Source organism: Buteo buteo, chromosome 12, assembly GCF_964188355.1.
Source record: "Buteo buteo chromosome 12, bButBut1.hap1.1, whole genome shotgun sequence".
Taxonomy (NCBI): domain Eukaryota; kingdom Metazoa; phylum Chordata; class Aves; order Accipitriformes; family Accipitridae; genus Buteo; species Buteo buteo.
Genome location: NC_134182.1, coordinates 13,427,942 through 13,450,059, shown reverse-complemented (window position 1 = coordinate 13,450,059; position 22,118 = coordinate 13,427,942). Strand labels below are relative to the sequence as shown.

At 39.7% G+C, this 22,118-nt stretch overlaps 1 protein-coding gene across 4 annotated transcripts in view; it reads left to right on the top strand.

Moving 5' to 3' along the window:
• Positions 1–3,368: 3,368 nt before the first annotated feature.
• Positions 3,369–22,118, top strand: part of SYT14 (synaptotagmin 14) — a 93,720-nt gene continuing 74,970 nt past the window's right edge. For 2 of the 4 annotated variants that reach the window (XM_075042758.1, XM_075042755.1), the window contains exons 1-2: positions 3,369–3,487; positions 15,605–15,652. In XM_075042758.1, the coding sequence (XP_074898859.1) occupies positions 3,475–3,487; positions 15,605–15,652 (61 nt within the window). In that variant the 5' untranslated portion in view covers positions 3,369–3,474. Of the gene's footprint in view, positions 3,488–3,721; positions 3,794–13,822; positions 13,881–15,604; positions 15,653–22,118 lie in introns of those variants that run through there. The other 2 variants (XM_075042762.1, XM_075042757.1) reach the window with 2 other exon arrangements.

Here is a 22,118-nt window from a genome sequence, read left to right as displayed (position 1 = left end):
ATACTATATCTCATATATATACTTACATAATATGCTGTTACTGTACTTGTTTTCCCAGTAACTGAGACCTTCATGATCTTTAATGTATTTACCTTTCTATGGCCCTCATGCCAAAGTTTCCAGCAGCTTTCAATTTTAATTGCCAAAGGGGTTTCACATCAGTGCAGTGGGAGAAGTTTCTCCTGTGTAGGTAGTTTGTTGAAAACTTTAGGGCTTACGGGATAAAATTTACCCTATACGTGTCAGTTAGTTATATTGCTGTCGGCAAATTTGTTGTCACAACAGGTGATAGTTCTTCCCTTTGATAGGAAACTCTTGATAACCTGTGAATTGTTTGTACATTACTGATTTATCACCATTACTTAAGGTCTCATGTTGCGCTGTAGTCAGGTTCGTGTGCAGCTGTCCTTTTTTGCAAATGGCAGACTGATAGGATCACATGGAAATGCTTTCAGCAGAAAGAATTGCCCATTGGATTTAGTAGAAAGCCTCTGACACATCCAAACTGATCAGCTGTGCTCCTTTCATGCAGGGAATGGATGAAGCTATAGCTTATACTGTTGCAATTATACCACAGGAAAAAACAAAAATAGTTGAATTTTGGAAGTTTGTTCAAGATTTGTCGCTCCTGGTAACACTGAAACATGAGACTCTTAGGTGGTGGGCAGGAGTATCTGATGTTTGAATAAAGCTTAGAAATTTTAAACATGTGCTTGTGAAACTAAAGCACAAATAGAACTGATTTGATTCTAAATGATTTAGCTCTAAAAAGTCGTGTTTCGGTTCTTGACAGATGCTTTTCATACCATCTCTTTGTTGACATGGAACCATGTTTGTTCCTCATGTCCTGAAACTGTTTTTCCAAACTGAGTAAATCACTACTTTGGTAGAAGGTATGTGTTTCTTTTGTGTTTTGAAAACCAAAAGCCTGGACTAAGAGTTCCAGTTGTAATGTTACTACATCACAACCATGTATTCATTCCTCACCCTCAAAAAGAGTTTGTCCAATGATAGGAACTTCTGTATCCCACTATGTTAATTGCATACATGAATCACAGAAATGTGATGGCATTTGAGGCTCTCCAAAAATTTTAGATTACTTTTTAAACATCTCACAGCCTGAATCCTCGATTCTGTATGGGTAGATGTCTGTGCTCTGGGAAGTTTTGCTGACGTCAGTGACTGGTACTTCCTTTGCATGGGGATGCTGCCAAAAGCAGGGCGACAAATAAAATAATGTCAAGAAGAATAATAACTCTAACTATATACTTGATCCCACAGGAGTCTTCATTCCTGTGCTCAATACAGTAATATCGTCAGAAAGGTGGCTATCAAGATAAAGTGTACAGAAAACTTCAGGGCCGGAACACTTTCTAGGAATGAACAGAAAATCATCAGGGTATCTGAGGTAAATGTCAGTGCTGGTACAGAGAAATGTATTTGCCATTAAGCTCTGCTGACATTTTGTCTTTTAAGATCCTTTTTACAGTTGCTTCTTGTCTGGACAAATGTCTGTCATTTGGGACTCGTGTTTTCCAAGATGGCCATTTTGCTCAAGCTGACTTTGCTTTTAAACTCCTCACTTTGAAGTTGCTTTTTCTAACTGAGGTGAAGAATGAAATTGAGAAAACACATTGATTTTTCCATATGACAAAACATTTCTGAAGGCTGCTAGACTGAAGGAGATTAATGCTTCCAGGATTTGAACAGTGACTTACATTTGGCAGAAAGAGTATGTTGGTACCAAAGATATTCCTCCTGACGATCTTGTGCAAATCTTCCTATGTTCTGCCAGACCATGTCCGAAAAACCTGTTCACATGTACTGATGTGTTCTGTTTCCTTATAGCTCCAAATGTTAGCGGGACTTTCCTACAGAGCAACAAGAGTTTTACATATATCCCATTGTCTTTCACAATATAAAATCCACAATACAACCGATTTGCTTGGCTGTTTGTTAGTCACAGGAGCCATGCACGGCCTGGCTCAGATGTCGTTCTGGCTCTCAGGATCTCCGTGGTAAACGCTGTGGGGCCTCGCAAAACCCTGTCCTCTTTGCTTGCCATGCTGCTCCTTTTGCATGGAGCTTCTGGGAGGTGAGGAGGAGAGTGCAGAAGGACGTCCCGTGTGGGACAGCAACTCCAGACCCCTGGGGGAAGAGAGGCTGGTCCCAGTGTGAGGGAGCTGAGGGAAAGGCAAGGAAGGGAGAGGAAGGACCGGTGGCAGGCAGGACAGAGGAAAGGGTAACAACTGAAGCAGCACCTGAGGGGGGAAAGGAGGAGCACACAGAGGGTGTAGCCACAGGGTGTAGCCTGCCATAGCCAAGTTTCAAGAAGAAAACACCTCCACGCCAAAACCCCCCTGTGTAAACTACTGCAGATCCATTAACCCTTTCTCATTTCTTCAAATCCCTTTTAGCATCAAATTCACTTCCAGCATTTGTTGAAGGTTGCTGTAAATTTGAAGGTGTCAAGCCCTTCTGAAGATGCGTAGCGTGCTTGTGAATGTGGCTCCACGTGACAGAATGTTATTTCAGTTTTACACCCCCAAATCTATAGGAAATTGGATGCTGCGACTACAGAACGTTACGGTGAGAAACGGAAGCCATCAGACCTGAGATTTATGGTATCTGTTCACCACAGGATCCTGATTCACTCTTAAATGCCACCTGTCTTGTGTACCAAGTCAGTCAGAGGTACAATGGGAGGAAGGAAAAAAAGAAAGGTCTGTGATTGTGCAGTGGCACCCTGTCGTGATGTATTACTTGCGCTGCGGAGCAAGTGAAGGCTGCGTGGGTAATTTTAAAGCTGACATTTCCTGTCTTTCAGCTGCTTTACTTAGCTGAAGTACGACTTTTCCCAGGGCTGCATGGGCCCTCAGCGCGGCCGTACCTGTGTGAACACGGGGAAGCTGCGCCCACCTGACTGCAGGTGCTGGGCGTGCGAAGCTCCGGAGGTGTTAGGGAACCACAGCCTGACTGACGCTCGCGGTTTAACAGCTTTGTTTTCCGTTTCAGCCACGAGCTTTGGGAAGAAACCCCACGGAACAGAACCACGGAAAGTGAGGAGCTCTTCCCTTGACGAATATCAGCGCTCTCTCCCCAAACCCGGAGGGCGCCAGGACTGCCCGCACCGCCGGCCGCTGAGGTGAGGGGAGGGGCGGGGCGGGGCGGGGCGGAGCGTCTCCAGCCCGCTGCGGGCGGGGGCGGGCGCGCGCCCCAGCCGGCGAGCCCCGCCGCTTCGACCGCCGCCGCCGCCGCTCCGACGCGGGCGGGCGGGCGGGCGCGCGCGCAGGGCGGTGGCGGCGGGGGGAGGAGTCACGCGCCCCGGCACGCTCCGCTGGCCCGCCCCCCCCCTTCCCCGCCCCGCCCCGCCGCCCCCGCCCGGCCCCGCGCGGCGCTCCCGTCTCGCAGCCGCGGCGCCTGCCAGCGCCTCTCCTGCGTGCGCTCCACTTGGTACGGCCCACCCCGGGGATCATGGCGATTGATGGTAAGTAGGCCAATAACGGGCTCCTCTCGCCCCGAATCGCTCCCCTCCCCCAGCCCCCTCCTCTCCCTCTCCTCCCCCGGGCACGGGGAGGGGGGCGGCTCGGGGGATGGGGGGGGGGAGAGGGCTGCCACCGCGGCGTGAGGCGGGGGCGCGCCGAAGCCGAGCGGCACCCCCGCCCGGCGGTGCCCGGAGCCGGGCTGAGGAGGGCGGCGGGGGGACGCCTCTTCTTTCCTCCCTCCCCCCCAACCCGGGCCGGTCCCGCGGCGGGGGCTGCCGCGGAGGGGCTGTTCCGTGCGTGGGGGAGAGGTGAGTGTCGCTGCTGCCTCCTCCCGTCTCCGTGCCTGGGAGCCGGGCAGGGGTAAACAATCCCTGGCGCGGTGGCCGGCATCCTTCCTCCTCCTCCTCCTCCGCCGCCGCCGCCGCCGCCGCCTGCCCCAAGGCTGCCGGGTGTGCGCCTGTGGGCGCCGCGGAGGGGACCTGAGGAGGACGAAGGCATCCTCTCGGTGCCGTGAGCCGCCCTTGCTCTGGTGGGGAGGCGGGGGCGGGCGGGCTCCCCCCGGGGCCGGCTGAGGGGCCGGGGCTGTGCCGCCTCTGCCCGCCGCCGGGTCCGAGACCGCCGGAGCGAGGGGGTGTCTCGGAACAGCCCGCACCCTGGTTGTACATGTCAGCTGCTGAACGTGCGCAGCCTTATCCATCCTCCCCGGAGAGACTTTGCCAACTGCTTTACAAGTAATCGTCCCTCCCGGCCCTGAAGTCTCTGAAAACTGATTCCCCAGGCGAGGGAGGTTCCCTGCGCTCTGCCGGTGGCCCGGCTGCTGAGAGCTAACAGGCTGCACAGAAGCCTGCGTCCGCAGATCTTTCTAGTCATCACTTAACAACAACAACAACAACAGAGGAGTGAGATGTACTAGACACTTGTTGGGTTTGTTTGGAGATGATCATCTTAAAAGGCAGGGTTTCCGAGCTTTTTTTCGAGACCTTCCCTCGATTCTGAGAGTAACTTTACACCTCGTTAAAAATACTTTAAAAAAATAATAGATCCCAGAACTTTATTTCCAGCAAAAGAAGGTCCTAAGGTATGCTGCTTCCTCGATCCTGGTGTTTCTTTCTGAAAGCATCTGTTGCTATAACTTAAAGAATTAAGGAAAACAGTGAGGGGCAAACCCCAAACTGTTCTTGTTTGTTTTGCATGTGGGATGCTTCTGTGCTGTCGGTTTCCTCAAATTAGTAATTCAGGCCTCTGTAAGAAGTTGCACTGCGCAAGCAAAGCTGCGTGTTCACCCTGTCTTGGAAGCTGTGCACACCAGGAGTCTAAGCTGGCCAGCTTTAAGTTGGCTAGGTTTTTTTCTGCTGAAGAGCCCTCTTAATATTATCAAGAAGATAGCAAAAATTTCTGCTGGGTCTGGACTTTTTACGTAACTCAAGCTTGGGAAAAAAAAATACATCCGTCCTTCAAAATCTGTCTCTGTTTTCATTTTAGGCTGCATTATCCCAGAAATCTGTGAGAATTTGTTAGATCTGAAAATACTCACATAATGTGAAGTTCATGTTTAATATTTTCAGGGGATTTAGGGCATTACTTCTTAAAGCAAATACTCATGAATGAATTAAGCAGTCTAGCCTTTGAAAAGAATGCAACACTTCTCATTAGGGCCAGACTTTAGAAATAGCCCATCTTGTGGATACTTCTGTGAAATTGCCAAAATGGGACTGAAGCTCTTGAGAAAATTGGGTGCATAGTTTACAGTTAAATGTGAGGCAGCATAAAGGAAAAATCCAATCATGAAAGTGATCTGCTAGGTTTTGATTTAGTACTCTTCCCAAAGACAGAAAATGCAGTCTATTTTTCTGCTGTAATCTGTAGCCGGTGTGCAGCATCCTCTTTGTTTTCAACTGAATAGCTGAATGCTGTAGATTTGTTAGTAGGTGTTACAATTTTTATTCCTCATCTTGGTGTTCTCTCCCTCCTGTTTATGCAACAGTACCTTGCCTTGACTGTTTAGCAGTACTATTTCCTGGCCAGCAGTGTTTAAAAATATGAGTTTGATTTGGGCGAATACTAATTCTTGAAGTCAGGATCAAACCACAGGGCTTCCTGTCTAAAGTGTCAAAATACAGAATTTACATTGTGTCCATGTAAATTTGTAAATGTATTTAAGTAAACAGAGAAAATACTTTGCTCTGTTTTAAAGACACTGCAGTTGTCCAGGTTTTTTTTGGTAAAGGCATGGGAAATAAGCAAGATTGAAAATTTCTGATTGAAGAATAAATATAAAATAGCTCAAAACTCCTTCAAAGCAGGACATATACAGTTATATGTGAAGAGTGCACAAAATTAAAAGAGCTCAAATTAAAATAGGATTTGTTAGCTGCAAGAAATTAAGTGCTTTTGGTTGTTCTTAAAAAATCTGTAAGTATGCTGACAAAGAAACACTGGAAGCAGTACCAGTTTATGTTGATTCTAACACTAAAACCCCCAATTTTTTTTAAAGTGGGGCTTTTGTATCAAGTGTTATAGAGAACCAGGGAGCCATTGGCCATGGTGAATGACCATTGTCATTTTGTTCAGTGACAATGCTTTGTTACTTTTTGCATTATGATCACTGACGGACTTTTAGAAGACAAGTATCCTTCATGTGACCAGGTTCAAAGCCGTAATTTAGTGATTGCAGGAACAGTTACATCTTTTTCTTTATAAAGTTAATGTCATGGTAAAACATGTTCTTTTTTATATCTTTATAAAGACATCAGATATATAGTTAGCATAGGTCGGGCAATCTTGGATTTGCTAGGAAACAGCAGAGGGCAACCCAATTGGAAAACTTTTGGCTCAAATGAGTTGAGAGACTTGTATTTACAGTTATTTCAGTATATTTCTCTTCCAAAACAAAATCAGTCCTAGTATTAAGTAGGAGCTCTATTTTATGATGCAAGGTTTTTTTATTGCTTAATATTTCCACTTTTTCATAGGGAAAGGTTAAATTAATCTAATGCAGAGAGTATCAGAATGGGGAGGATTGCAAATATGGTAGAGAGTAAGGCCAAACCGAAAGCAGTAGTAAGCCCAGACTGGCAGGCAGTCTGAGATTTAAGATTCTCTCACCTGCAGGTGCCCAGGCCTCGGGTCTTGTGATGGTTTGCTGGGATTGGGAAGAGAGAGTGTTGAGGACTCACTTCTGAGCATCCTTCAGCATTGCCATGGTAATGTTTCTCATGGCAGCATTAATTTGATTTCTTTAAGCTGCTTTTCCTTTTTTGAGCAATAGCAAAACTTTGGCACCTGCCTTAAGAGTTCTGTTGAGTTGAGGTCTGGGTGAGGAGCTAGCAGCAGAAATCACATTGTGTTGCATGAAGGAGGGAAAAAAAATGTAAAGGTTGCAGTGGGATGCTTTGTAACCTAAGGCAGAATTGCACATCTTGCATATCCTTATGAATTTACTTTTACCAGGTTCTTGGGCTGCACTTGAACGTGCTTTAACATGGTATAGGCTATACAAAAGTGTACATCTCTCAAGGAGGGGAATACATTTAGAGATGAACCTTTTCAGATGGAGTTAATTCTTTTTGAATTTAAACTCTTTCCTATGGTTTTCATTGTGAGGAGTTTGATGTTAAGAACTGAGAAGTAGTATTAAAGACAATAATGAGCCGTACAGATAAAAGGAATCTACTAGAGAAGAAAGAATTACAGGGTGGTGCTGTCATCTAATAAGTTATTGCTAGAGTAATGAGACTAATGAACATGGCTTCCCATATTTTTCCCCTGTGATTCTACTAGTGTAACACTTGCTGTTCCGGATGTAGTATGCCAAGGTCCTCATCGTGTATGTAGGCTTGTGAATACCTCCTGAGTGTCTCTGAAGTGTCCTGAGCTCTCTGATGTTTCTGACAAGATTGTCCTCCCTCTCTTTCCTCATCTGCCAGCTGTTTGGTTGGGAGCAGGCAGCTGCAGCTGTGTGTGCTGTGCGTGGATTTCTCAGCTGTTTGGCTGTCCCTGTGTTTGGTGGGGTCTGTGTTTATGTCGTATTTGACTGCTGATTTTTTATGAAACATAGAATCCTAAAAGTATTAAGTTCTTAAAACTTTCTGTCAATTTTGGCTTAAATTAGCCAGTGAATTTGTAAGCAATAGAAGGATGGGGCAGGAAACAAACTGTTTCATTATATAACCCTCATTTCCTTGGGAAACAAAGACAAAAATTATGAAATGAACCTACTTTTTTTCTATGGATATAAGAAGAGAGAGGATTTAGAACACTGCTTCATATACGTTACATGAAAACTATGCCTAGTTGCAAATTGCCACAAACCAGAACAGAAAACAAAAGAGCAATGAGCTGCTTACAGTGCTTAGGTAGGAGTATCATACACATGGCTCATAGGTTGAATCTGGCCCAGGGAACAGTTTTATCTTAACTTCCAAGTTACCTGGGATATTCAGGTGTCGCTGCAGTGTGTACTAGAAGGGTGTAAGATGACACAGAGATCCTTAAGTTAGCACTGATCTGAATTGGCCATAGTGCTTGTGAATCCAAGCTGGTGCAGCCAGGGCAGGGGTTGAGCAGCAGCAGAAGTGTTAAATAAAGCCTAAACATAAGAAGCCGTATTTTGTACTTAGGCCCACTTTTAAACACTTTTATTAAATGTGGGGTGGATCAAATGTCAGGTTATCAGATTTGATCAGCCACACAGAATCTGTTTAATGCTGTCTTATGCTCATTCACTGTCTGTAGTGGAAACTATTCAGCAAATGTTACCCAGTATTAATTTTTTTATTGTCATTGTGAGGATGATTCCCTGCATTATTTGCTGATGGCAGTAAAACCTTATGCTGTATGCAAAATTACCAATTTCCGGGTTGGATTTGTGTTACACCATCATCACTGTGGTGTTATGGATCTATTGAAATAGACAGCTGTTAGGTCTCTCTTGCCTTTTAGGTAAGAGTGGGCTACCTTTTTAAAAAAAAAAAAAAAAAATCTAACCTCTAATGCTCTACAGACTTCTTTTTGACAAGCTCGCCATGGGCCAAGATGAAACTATCATGCTGCATATAAGAACAGTTGATGCATTCAGAGTGAAATTCTTCTTGAATTCTGTTCATTTTTAGTGCTTAGCACTTTTGCAAACTGGAACTCTTGGCGTTCAAGATGGGCATGCAGGAAAGCAAACACACAGTCGCTACCTGATTAAAAATGTTGGCTTATATTACTGCCTATCAAAATACAGGGGATCTGTAAGAGAGGAGAGTCTTGCTGTCTTCTAGAGAACTTTCAACTGTTTTAACCATTAGGTCATATTTTCTCTTCACCTTATTCCCAGCCTGATTCAATTACACTTCCTGCAGCTTTTGTAGTGAATGGTGCGAGGGATCCACAGCTGATACTTTCAGGCTTTTCCTGAATATTGTCAGGCTTTGAACTGCATAAGGCAAAGGTCCTATGTTGTATATAAAAGTAAATGTGCACCTGGAGATTGAAGTGGATTTCAAGTCAGCATTTAATCCTTGCACTTCCTAATTTTTGAGTATTTAACTTTTGAAGGTGGGAGATGTTTTCTGATTTCTGTGTAAACCTGTCTCTAGAGTGAGATGGAGAAACTTCGGGATGGTTTTGAAAGTTAATTGTAAGACAGCAAATGAGTGTTGAGTTTGTGAACTAATAGGTTACATTCTGCAGAGGAGCATATTCTTTGATGTGAAAAGTGGTAGGTTCCGTATGATTGACACACATCTTACAGGTATTTTTGTTTTGTAGTCTGAAATAAGCAGGTTTTTTAAGTGGTGCTAGCAGAGAAGACAGTGTGTACATAGGAGTTTGTATTATAAAATCAGAACATTGATTTCTAACTTTTACTCCTGAAAACTTCTGATCTTGAACACATCTGCTGCTAGTTTAATCTGATACTTATTTCTTTTATTAGTGGGTTAGACAGTAAATAATTGTTCTTTATTCACCTGCTTACGTCCACCATCTGCTGTGTCTTTTTTCCAGGTCCAAGAGTCTTAGTCTATTAAATCACTCCTCAAATGGAAACTGTTTGTGTTTTAACCATTTTATTGACTTTTTTTTGCCTTTCTCTGTGACTTCTGTGGTTCTGTTTTATTCTTTGAGTTGGTGGGACAGAGAGGAGACCAAAGCTGCAGAAAATATACAAGATATGGGTGCATAATAAGGATATAAAATAGCAAATTTGAGGTTTTTTTTTTAACTTGCTGTCTCTGTCCTAATAAATTCAATATTGTTTGCTTTTTAGTTTGCTTTTTCACTACTTCCAAGCATTCAACTTTAAACATTTCATTTTTTACATATGCAATATTGTTTGTAGACTAAAATGGTAAAAAGGGTACTAAAGGAATGCAGAGGTGATTTTACACCATGGGTGAGGATGGACTAATGGGTGTACGTAACCTGTTTAGGAAAAACATCATACTGATGCCAGCTGTAGAGTTGCTGTTCTGTGAAAGTCTTTTCAGCTTTGTTTATTTTCCTTTGCAGTTAGCTGTGTGTTCCTCTAAAACCAGATTCTTCCTTAAATTCAGTTCATGGTATGAGGCAATTTTTCAAGGACTGGATTTGTTGGTATATGTGAGCCAGAACACTTTCATTATAGTTGCCTTTTAGAATAAATTTGTAGTATGTTATATGAAACAGATTAGCTTAAGAATGGGTTTCCTAACTATCTTGTATTTGAAGCAAAAGCATTAGTATTTCCACATGCTTCAGACATGTTAACATTAACAGTGTGTTAGGCTTTATCACTTGTATCCCATTTTACGTTTCTGCACTGTGACACCACTATTTTATGCATTTGCTGCACAGCACTGTTGTTTCCTTCTCGTTTGACAATCCTGCATGCTCGAGGCAGCTGGCCAGCCTTACCTGTGATCTGTAGATTGACAATGACTATCTGACCTGGGGTTACGGAGCAGGAGTGAAGGAGCTCTGCTGAAATGCACGTCCCTTGCCATTGCTGTGCGTGAGCAGCAGCTACTCCTCTGTAATTTGGCAAGGTGGGCTCTCAAGGGCTGTAATGGATGCTGTGCCCCTCACCCTGTTCCTGCTACTCAGCCTGCATGGTATTGTCATTCTGCACTGGAATTCCATGGACTTGTTGAGGGAAAAAATAGTTGTCTAATGTTGAATAAAATATTAAGTGAATGTTTGTTGAATGTAGTCCAAACTTAGCAAAATGCTAATTAAAATACAATCCTCAGCAGGAAAGTAGTTTATCATATAAAGAGTATGTCCCAAAACTTACACCCAATGACAAAGACTTCGTGATACGATGTAATGTTCTGCTGCAGCTACTAACGTGGATTTGTTGCTGAATTGAAGAATAACGTATCTTATACAGCCTAAGTTGCACCATGGTATTGATACTGGAACTGAGACTGTGTGACATGTTTGTTGAAGGGATGGAATGGATGGACCCTTGCCGAGTTTGTGGGTGATGCCAGATAAGGGAGCAGTTAATAAGCTGGAGGGCAGGGCTGCTACCTGGCAGGTGCTCAGCAAGCTGAAAGAATGGGCTGAAGGGAACTGCATGAACTTCAACAAGGACAAATGAAAAGTCCAAGTCCATGCAGCACTACAAGCTGCGGACAGACTGGCCAGGAGCAACTCTGTGTGAAAGAACCTGAGGGTCCTGGTGAACAGCCTGTTGAACATGGACCAGCCATGTGCCTCTGACCCGTATCCAGCTGTGTTAACCCAGTATGAGAGAGACTGACAAACTGGAGAGACTCCAGCAGAGTGCCGCTGAGGTGGTGGGGGACTGGAGTGCATGGCACGTGAGGAGAGGCTTGGGAGATATGTTCGTGTAGTCTGGCGAAGCCTGAAGGGGGGCCTCTTACTGCAGCCTTTCATTGTGTAAGGGGCTCTAAGAAATGGAGATGGGTTCTTCAGGTGCACAGAGAAAGCCCATGAGGCAATGGGTGTGAGCTACATCAAGGGAGATCCTGACAGGCTATAAGAAAGAAGTGCTCACTGTGAAAGGGGTGACACCTTCCCTGCCTTCCCCTTTGAACCAGTAGTGCCTGGAGAGGTGTCGTGGTTTAACCCCAGCCAGCGACTAAGCACCATGCAGCCGCTCACTCACTTCCCCCCACCCAGTGGGATGGGGGAGAAAATCGGGAAAAGAAGTAAAACTCCTGGGTTGAGATAAGAACGGTTTAATAGAACAGAAAAGAAGAAACTAATAATGATAACACTAATAAAATGACAACAGTAGTAATAAAAGGATTGAAATGTACAAATGATGCGCTGGGCAATTGCTCACCACCAGCCGACCGACACCCAGCCAGTCCCCGAGCGGCGATTCACTGCCCCCCTCTTCCCAGTTCCTAAACTAGATGGGACGTCACATGGTATGGAATACACTGTTGGCCAGTTTGGGTCAGGTGCCCTGGCTGGGCATGAGAAGCTGAAAAATCCTTGACTATAGTCTAAACGCTACTGAGCAACAACTGAAAACATCAGTGTTATCAACATTCTTCACATACTGAACTCAAAACATAGCACCGTACCAGGTACTAGGAAGACAGTTAACTCTATCCCAGCTGAAACCAGGACAAGAGGTCATGGAATCTCCATCCTTGCAGAATGTAATTGGTTGAGGCCCAGAGGAACCTCCTGTAAAGGTGATCCTGTTCTGAAGTCTCTCAGAGCACCAGAGGTTGTTCCCAACCTAAATCACTCTATGATAATTGCTATGTTAAATTTCCTAGACAATTATTTTCAGCACCTAGTAGTGGAGTTTCAGCTAAAGTCCAAACATAGTAGAACTTTGAGTTTTGAATTGTACTAGTTTTAGAAAGACATAAAATTTAATCAATACAGAGTTCAGGTAGTGCTTTATCTTCTTTGATGTACAACATTTCATCTTTTTGGTGTGATAGTCATCTTGGTAAATAGAGACTTGGTATACAAAATCTCTATCCTAAATTGAGAAAATTAAACTTCATCAGGTGTTTCAGCTGCCTCTAAAACATATGGGCATTCTGTTTGTGCTAAATGTTTGAATGATTTAGATTTTAGGGCCACGAGGTGGTGGTCCTTGCAGAAGAAAATTTAAATGTTTTGTTGAATGTGCAGTTCTAAAATTACTTCATCTTTCATTATTTCTCATTTTACTTCCATTGTCTGAAATTATGGAAAGCTTTATGTCCCCAGATGGGTTTTTTGTATTCTCAGATTTCATTTTGCACGAAGTATTATGTAGTTTTATATGCAAACTCACTTTAAACTGTTAAATAGGAGATCATGTTCATAGTCAAGATGAAATAGAATTAATATTAATTTATATCTAAATCAAACTTAAATTATATTTAACTGTAAGAGTATGGTGACCTACCACTATATTAAAATCAATTACTTTAACATCCAAAGACTGTAAAATTTAAGCAGGTCATACCACCGAACCTTTGGGATTTGTGGGTTAACCAACACAAAACTAGTCTTTCAGACTGAAGTGCTAAATTAGCAATTGACATCTTGCCATCATGCAGAATGTTTTCATATTTTCAGTTTAATTTCTTCCAATGACTAGGTTATTCAAAGCTGAGAGACTTCTTGGGAGTTGGAAAGACAGAAAACTTGTGTTCCTTTGTTGATCTGTGAGTAAAAGCAAGGTGTCAATAGTGTATTAGTTCCACAGTTTTGAAGAGCACTAGAGAAAAGAAGAATCTGCCCAGGTGACTTGAGGATAATTTTTCATGTGTTTAATAAATTGGTTAATTTAAAATATGAAAGATGCTTGCTTCAACTTTATTTTCAAAACACGTAGGTAATTTGATGTATTTTTATTTAAGTTGATTTCCATCCAAAAGCAGTTTGGAAGAAGAGTAGTAGATTAATCACCTATTAAGTAAGAAATATAATTCAGCATTTTCTAACAAAATAAAAAGGAAAAAATAATCATCCTGAATGAATGCACGTTAAATTGTATAAATTTACTATGTAGCCTTGTGGTCAATAAAAAGTAACATGAGGATTAATGTAAAGGCATTATTTAGTGGAGCACCATCGTATTTTAGCTTCTACATGATTGAAAAAAGATAGCTTTCTTTAGAAAACAGTAGGTAGCAATGCAAAATCCAAACTTAAAACTAGTATTTTATGATGAGATTTCAAGCTGGTTGATTTAACTGAGGACAGTATATAATTAAAATCTAATGCTGCTCACTGTTCTTCTCTCGGTCATTTCTAGGTGGATCTTTATTTTTAACTAACTGTCTAGCATCTGTGTAATGAAAAATTCTTTTATTTTTTTCAGTAATTTTTATTCTTCTTCACTGCTGAATTTAAGTCTATTGGGGGAAGAAAATCTAAGGAGAAGAGTTTCAGTCACTCTTTTGTAGCCTGAAGATGATTGCAGTGACTTTAAAGAAGATGGTAATCTTCTCCCAAAGTTTGTTATTTTAAAAAGCCTTGTTGTCATAAAACCAGATTATTTTTTTTTACATAACATTTTGTTATGTTTTCCTTCCAAAATGTTTTCTGAATGAAAACGATATTGGCCAGCTTCTAGAATGCACTGAAAAGAAGTAGTTATTTTATTGCTATTATAGCTGGGTTTTGTAATGGTGATAACTATACAAAACTCATGGAATCATCAGACTCATTGATACTTGATTTCCCATTCAAGAGTATCTTTGAGGCTTGTATTTCATATTACTGAATATGAAAAAAAAGTATGTTGACATAAAATGAAGATTCTTTTTAACTTCATACCTCACAGACATTTAATTTTATTTTAGAAGAGTTATGTTTTACTCCATTTTTTGATTCCTTTTATCCTTTTTTTCCTCTTAATATATGCATTTCCTACAGTTATTTCTTTTAAATGTAAATTTAACTACAAATACAGGTATCTTCTTAAAGCTTTTACACCATCTGTTAGTGTTATCAATTATGAGTTTTAAATATCAGTTTATATTATATCATAATATCCTTTATTATATGGCTTAATTCCTTTATTATGGAATGAAGGAGAGTAGTAAGTGCTATATAATGTATTTCCACATTCTTGAGATGGAAAGAATTTTGTTATCAGAGTCTAGTGAAGTCTTTGGAGGATGGTAGTGATTAATGCTTATGGAATAGATGTTTTGTGAATTTTTGGAGCTGTCTGTTTTGTATTTTCATGAGGTTGCAGGGAACTAGGTATGAAGACCTAGGCAGTTCCCTTCAGTTCTGTATTCATATACATGCAGTCTTTTGTTGTCAGTGGAAAAAGGCCTAGTGGGCGTTAGGGTATGGTTAAGATAGGCCATGACTTGGTGTAGCTTGGAATGTTAAGTTTTGACCACAGGACCTGTCATTCCAAACTACATTAATTTAAAAGTGAAGAGGATCATGAATGCTGTAAATGCATTCAGTATAAAGTAATCATAATAAAAAAATCAACTCTTCCAATAATTTCTAGATACCATTAAAAGAATCTCTTCAACAGTTTGTACCTGCTTGTTCCTCCTTCTGCAAGGCTTAACAGTAGCTTGTTTCATGTCCTGTCCCTGTATCACACCTTCCTCTTTCAACATGGTTGACTGAATGTATTCTCCTTCCTTTGTGGATTCCTTCATTGTCCTCACTAGGTATATTATGTGTTGATGTTTTGTTTACTCCTGTAATTCTAACACTAAAATGTTTTTTATTAAAAATACCAGGTAAACCCAGCCTTTAGTAACAGGCTTTCTCTCTCTTTTTTTTTTACCATGGAAGATAATAACAACATTATTTTGGAATTCTATTATGTTACAAATATTTTTGATATTTTGAGAATTCTTCTGTAGATGCTAGTTCCCTCAGAACAGGAAATAATGTTTTATACTTGGGAAATATTAGTGTGGCTTCAGTTAGTTTGCTTGTGTTTGCGTAAGAATTCTATGTAAGACTTTTCAAACTGCACCATCATTAGTAGTATTAAGCCAAAGGTACATTTATTGTTTCTTCCAAAGAATATCATACATAAATTGAAAAATTGTTGAATCAAGCTTTTGCATTTTTATTAAATGACATGGTTTTACAGCTTTTTCTTTTACACTGTTTATAAGCCTTTTTAAGAAGCCAAATACATTTTATTTGTTAATATTTTCTAATGATTTATTTCCACATAGGTGGAGAACGAACTTGCGGTGTACATGAGCTAATCTGCATTAGAAAAGGTAAGCAATGTTTTGTGACAGTGAACTTCTGAGCTTGTGAATAGTACTGGTGAGAAATCTGCTACCTAATGTTACAATCTTGGGTTTTCTGGATCTTAGCATTGCATCTTTGTGTTGCAAAATCTTTTGATGCTGATGCTGTCAATGAAAAAAAGAAATAAAATGTGAAGTTCCAAAATAAAATTTGAATTTTCTCAAGAAGGAAAAATGTGCTCTTCCGATATTCACTGAGTTACATGGAAGTTGTTAATGTTGTTCAGCTGTGATAGGAAGCCACAAAAACTTTGATCTTTGCCTTGTTCAGATATTTGTAAGATGATTTTATTTTTAGTAGTAATAGAAAGTTGTGAGGGTATTTGAAACAACTGATGTAATGGACTGGCAATCTCTGCCTATGTTTTCAGTTGAGACCCTAATGACTCAAACTTCTTTGAAAACAACTGTATTAGTAATGAAACCAGTAATTAATAGAGCCTGAAACAGAGCTGTGCGCAAGAGAGGACTTTTATAGGTTTAAAGCTGAGTTACAATGACAGAAGTTGAAGTTTGACAGTACAGCTCAGCTGATACAATGACTAGATATAGTTCTGTTTTCTTGTCCCTTTTGCCAGCCCTATGCTTCTTTCTGTGGCATTGCTATTGAACCTCTGTGTTCTGATGTGAAAGCTAATCTTAACCTAAAAAACCTGAAAAGTTTCTTCAAGGATTAGTTCCTTGCATTGACTCACCGTTAGGTCAGAAGAGTCTCAGTGCTTTCAAACGGAAAGGAGTAAGAAAGTGTGGTGGGAGAGGAGGAGGGCTGCAAGACTCTTGACAACTAAGTGTTAGACTGGCTCAATAGTATTGCCAAACCATGTCGTGCTTGGTGGCAAGAAATTTTGTTTGGCTTCTGAATAGAGCTTAGTTTCTATTGCATTCACTTAAAGGTTTTAGTAAAATGAGGGTTTTTTTAAACATTTACTTACTATCTCCTAACCTCAGAATTAAGTCTACCAGTTAAGGTGAAAAATAGCTTTATCATCACAAGTCATCTTTTCCAAATATCTATTAAAAGAATAATTGGGTGTTGTATGTGGTTTGACAGTACTGTAATTAAAAACAATTTTCTGCTTTTTTAAACTGTAAATTGTTTCATTCTTGCTTTTTTAATTACTTCGTTTTCACTTGGGGATGTACTTTTTCCTTTTTATGTTTTGGGGAGGGGGTTTTGTTTTCTTGGTTTTTTTTAAAACTTCTTTATTGCTATCTCTGTTTTTCTGTTGGTGTATAAGTTGGTACACACAGTGTTCTGTATTCCTTCTGTAATATGCTCTGTTTTTCTTTCTGAATTATGAAACTCATTGGAAGTTCAGGAAGCCTACTGATAGAGTTTCAAAATCTATTAATCTTGCTAATCTCTATTTATTTCAGGGTACTGTAGTAATTTTAAGAAAAACATTTTTTCTACGTTCTTGGAGGCAGTGCTGTATGTTTTTTAATGTTATTGCTGGGAAGCTAAATTGAAAAGACGTGCATTGTTTTTTAAGGTTCTATGTTATGTTTGAACACTAGATTCTAGGCTCCATTTGCCATTGATATGATATTATAAACATTTATTTTTTTTTAGAAACAGTTGCATGGAACCTGTGTTTTAGCATTGGTGGTTATAAATTAGCTTAGGGATAAGCATGATTAAAAGAGAAGTATCCTCTTAGTGCCGTTTATACCTGCCACATGTTGGGTTCCTTTTCTCTTCATATGAGTTTCTATGTGTATTCTAACCTTGTGTGCCCCTACGCCCAGCCATGTCACTGACAAATTTCTCCTTATAGTGTGTGGAGCCGGGTGCATTCTTGTCTGTCCTCTCTCCCTGTTTGAGGTGTACATATAAAGCAGAAGATGCTTGCCATCATACTTCAAGTCTTCCAGTCGTGTAGTGTTTTGATTACTTTATCTAAGACTTTACATCATCTGATACGCATTCAAGATGTTTTTATTGTCTGACCAATGGCCGGGCTCCAAAGGATTACTTTATTTGCCAGTTGTCCAGGCCTGCTTGTTTGCCAGGATCAGAGTGCATGCTCAAGATCTGTATTGACCTCCTCAGAATAGGAAGGCCTTTCTAAGCAGAGAATTCCTGGCTACCAGCAGTCTGGAGCTAGTCAAATCAGACCTTCCAGCTCTGTCTTTAGTGCCACTGGGTACTCATTTCAAGCTTATATAGGATCAAGTTGAAAAGTTTCATGGCATAGAGGTCTTCCTCTTCACCATCTCTTGGCTGCGCTGTGAAAAGCCAAGCATTTTTTGGTCTGTGAGCTCACGGTGGAAGTTTGATAGACAAATTAAGTATTCACATTGACACGTGGATAATTCCCTGTAGTCCTGCCTGGTGCTAGGCAAGATTGCACTGTCCCCCTCTCCTTTTTCACTGGTGTCTGTGCGACTGTGGCACCAGGAGAGTACACCCCGGCACTCCCATAATTCATTCATTTTTACCAGATGCTATCTATGAGGCTTTGAGAGTTGGTGCAGTGTTTGACAAAATGGTTCTGCATTTGCTGTTTGCCTGAAAGCTTCCCATGCTTTCTGCCAGGCGATGGTAGGTAACTCTGCCAGGTGACTGTAGTTAGAGTGCCTGTGTGGAACCTCTGAAAGAAAGATTAGTAGTAAATAGCCAGCATAAGTAACTAGAATTCTTAGAGATGTCCAGTGCACATTTGTGCTTTGCTTCTCTGTCCATCTTTCTCATAGTCTCTCCAAGTACGTTGTTGTTGAGAAGCAACTAATATGATAAACAGTGATGTTCCATCTTATTTGTCCTCTACTGAATACGGAAAAGGGAAAAGCAAGCAAGCAAGCTTGTGTCTTCTATGAATAATGCACAGGAAAACTTTCCGGTTTCAAGTGATGGAGTGTAGTTAGAATTTATATGGGGATTATATGACTTGAAGAACACCTGTTGCTGGTGATTAATTTTTCTTTCTGGTTAGCAAAATAACACATTCCTAAATTGTCTTGTTCTTGCCTGCCCATTCATTTTTTCTAGGAAAATAGGAACCTTGGTGTATCAGATGATGAAATGTGGAAATGGACCAGAAAGGTCTGCAAGGCTATGTGTGACCACACCATTTAGCTTGAATTATTTAATGAAAACTTCTTATCTATGTATGAAGGCATAACTGTAAAAAAAAAAAACGACAACAAAAAACCAAACCAAAGCTTAAAAAGGAAATATCTGCTCTGAGCATATTCAGTTGTTAAAATGAAAATAATCTGAAACCTCACTTTTCATTTTTTGTGAGGTTTTGCATTTCTCAAATTAGCCAAAACAATGGAAGGGTGTTTTTACATTCATTATCTTCAATTTTTTTATGTACTCTAGGCTGCCGTACTGGGACTGCAAAGAGTTGCATTTTCATTTAAAAGCATCATTAAAACTTCTTTGATGTTAACAATGCTTCCACTGAAATAAATACAACTAATTTGGTTTGTAGATTTATTTTTAGCTTTCTAAGACTCAAAGATTTGCAAGTACCAGTTGTAATGCTTATTGAATATCTGAGATTATCTGAATTCTAGTGTAAATATGATACCAATACAGTATCAATACAGAACTCAGATTTGCTAACCAAAGGTGTAGCAATTGTCTAGCACAGGGCCTGCCCCCACGTCACATAATGTTGTTACAGCTTCATAGTTGCCCAAGATAGAATGTGGTGGGTCCACTTCTAGTCTGCACAAGAAGGATTAAAGTACTTTTATAGTGTTTTGCTTGTTCAGTTTCCTTTTAGCAGATTCATACATTTTTGAGAAGAATCTGCAAAGAGCTGGTCAGGAGTAAGAAGACTGATAGGCTTTTCTGGAAAGCCTTAGGAACTAATTTGTATGTATTTTTAAATAGAGGCTTTTTCTATATGCGTACTTATAGGGGGTGTGTGTCCTGAAAACGTGCATATTTTTGTGGCCATTATGTAACATCTAATAGCTGCAAAATAGAGACCAAGTCACTTTCCAGCTATAGAAAAGAACTTTAAAATATGATTAGTTATTACAGAAGTTCAGTAATACAGGACTGAAATTTGTGTCTCCTGTGTTTAACATAGCTAAGTGATTGAACTGTTTGTGTGATTTTGTATTTACACTTTGTCAAATTCTGGAAATTGGAAAAAGGAAGAAGGTATTTTTGCTTTTGGTATAAATTAACTTCTTGTTTACTTCTGTTATTTAATGCAAGTTTATTTTATGTACACACACATATTCAAATTCATCTTGTCTGACAATACAAATTGAAGGCTTGGCTAAGGAAAGAAGAGTCATGCATAGTTTAGTTAGTAGTGACTAAATCATTTCATTCAGTCACTTAGGGGTTTTGACAACAGAAGAAGGTGACAGGATTTTTCTGAAATTACTCAGTTAAAGGTTTCCCTTTTTGCTGGCTACTTTCCTAACATGTTTTTGAGAGAGTTGTGAGAGTTACATTAAATTGTTCCTTTGGTTATTTGCTATGGACATAAAAGAATCTAGGGAACCTGACATCAGACTTCAGAAAAATATTTCTTTTTTTGGCTGTGTAATGCACTGTAGCTAGGCTGCTAGTCTAACTGGGAATTGACTGTTGTTAGATGTACTAATGTTTTAATTAAGGCTGTTTTGAGGTTCTGTTTATACAGCCGAGACAGACTTGTGATGAGTGTTCATGATATTGAGCTGTAACTGAAGAAAAACCCTCTTTAATATATTCTGATATGTGTAATATTCACTGTGCGACATGGAGGTGACATTAAAGCAGAAAATGTATGGCCATATTATTTTTAGGTCTCTTTCACCTTTCATTGTTCATTTGTGTATTTTTGAAGTAATGCAAAGTGATAGTTCTAACTCAGCAATGTATTTTGTATTTAATTCATGGAAATGTAGACTGAGTATCTGAGTAAGGTCTGAGTTGTACAGATTTTTAAAAATTATTTTTTAAGCCTTTTTTTCTTTTCCAAATGTTCTTTTCTTTCTATTGTTGTGGCAGTCTTGCAAACAAAGGAAATTATTCAGCAAACTGCCTTTGTGACTAATAATGGAAAAGAAGTGCTCTTTAATATGCAAAAGAAAGAAGTTGCAAAAAGAGCAACGTCTTTGGCTGACAATGAAAAATGTCACTTGTAATAATAATTTTGAAAAGATAAGAAGGTATGAATTTTTGTTTTGTCAGAAGTATATTTTAACTAGAACTATGTCCTCTTTAATGTTCTGGTCAACTATCCTTATCCATTTGCATGTATCTGAATGTTAAGTTGCCAACTGCATTTAATTCAAATGGAAAAAAATCATATTTATTCATGAATTTCATTTTACAAGTAGAAACATTATTTTACTGAAAGTCAACTGTGTCTGATATTCAAGTTATATTACAGTTTTTATGGTAATCTACACTAAGTGCCTCTGAAAAAGAAACAAAATATTTTTTCCCCTTTCTGCTGTCATCCAGTTGGTAGAACTTCTTATTCTTCAAGAGAAAGGTGATACCACAGATGGTAGCAAATTTCTTTAAATTAGGTAACCCCACTTTAATGTAAAACATTATAAATATAAATTGTTTCTACTCATTTAAGAGTTCACATGTGGACAGTACAAAGTGCAGTGAATTTCCTCTTTTTACAGAGATAGAAATAAAACCTCTTCATTAAAAAGTATTCACAATTAAAGCTACTTTTGTAATATACACAGAAAATAGGAATTAATCTGTTCATAACTGTGCACTAGTTAATTTTTAATAGACAAATATGTATTTTTTTCCAGGCTAGAAGAAATTTTGTGTCCTTTATCCCATGAATGCTAAATTTAATAGATCTGGGAGATATTATAAAAGTATGACTACATATTAAAAAAAATGAAAGTAATAATTTTAGAATTAACAACACTGGGATATATACTAAATTTTGCACTCTGTTGGAAAGCTAATCTGTATTCATACATTTTGGACTAGAGAAAATTTAATACGAAGTAAGTATTTTTCTTTGAGATTGTTCATGTCTGTACAGGAAGCAAAGTTATGTTTCTGTGTGTTCTCCTGTGTTTGGAGTCTTCTGGGAAGCAGCAGCTACTGGGATCACTTACTTGCAACTATCAGAGTACCTTTTCTTCTGTAGCAAGTTTTGTATGTAAGAACTTTGCTATATCCAAACCCTGGCATTTCTTCACTTAAAATGTTCATATAATCATTTTTTACTGCACAGTACTTTGCTATGTATCCTAGTTAATCACTGTGCTGTTCAGAAATCTGCATCCTGGCTTGTTTCACACTTTATTATTAATTGTAGCGGCTGATAGGAAAAATGTGGTTTTAAGAGATTTTTATTACATAGATTTTTTTTCCCCAGTAGTGGAGAGCTACTTTGTAGTAGCTAGGAACTTTCAAACCACAAGTCTCTAGACCCCTGCAGGTCTTTAATACTTTTGCACTGGGAGGATTATTTGAGAGTGCCATTAAAAATCT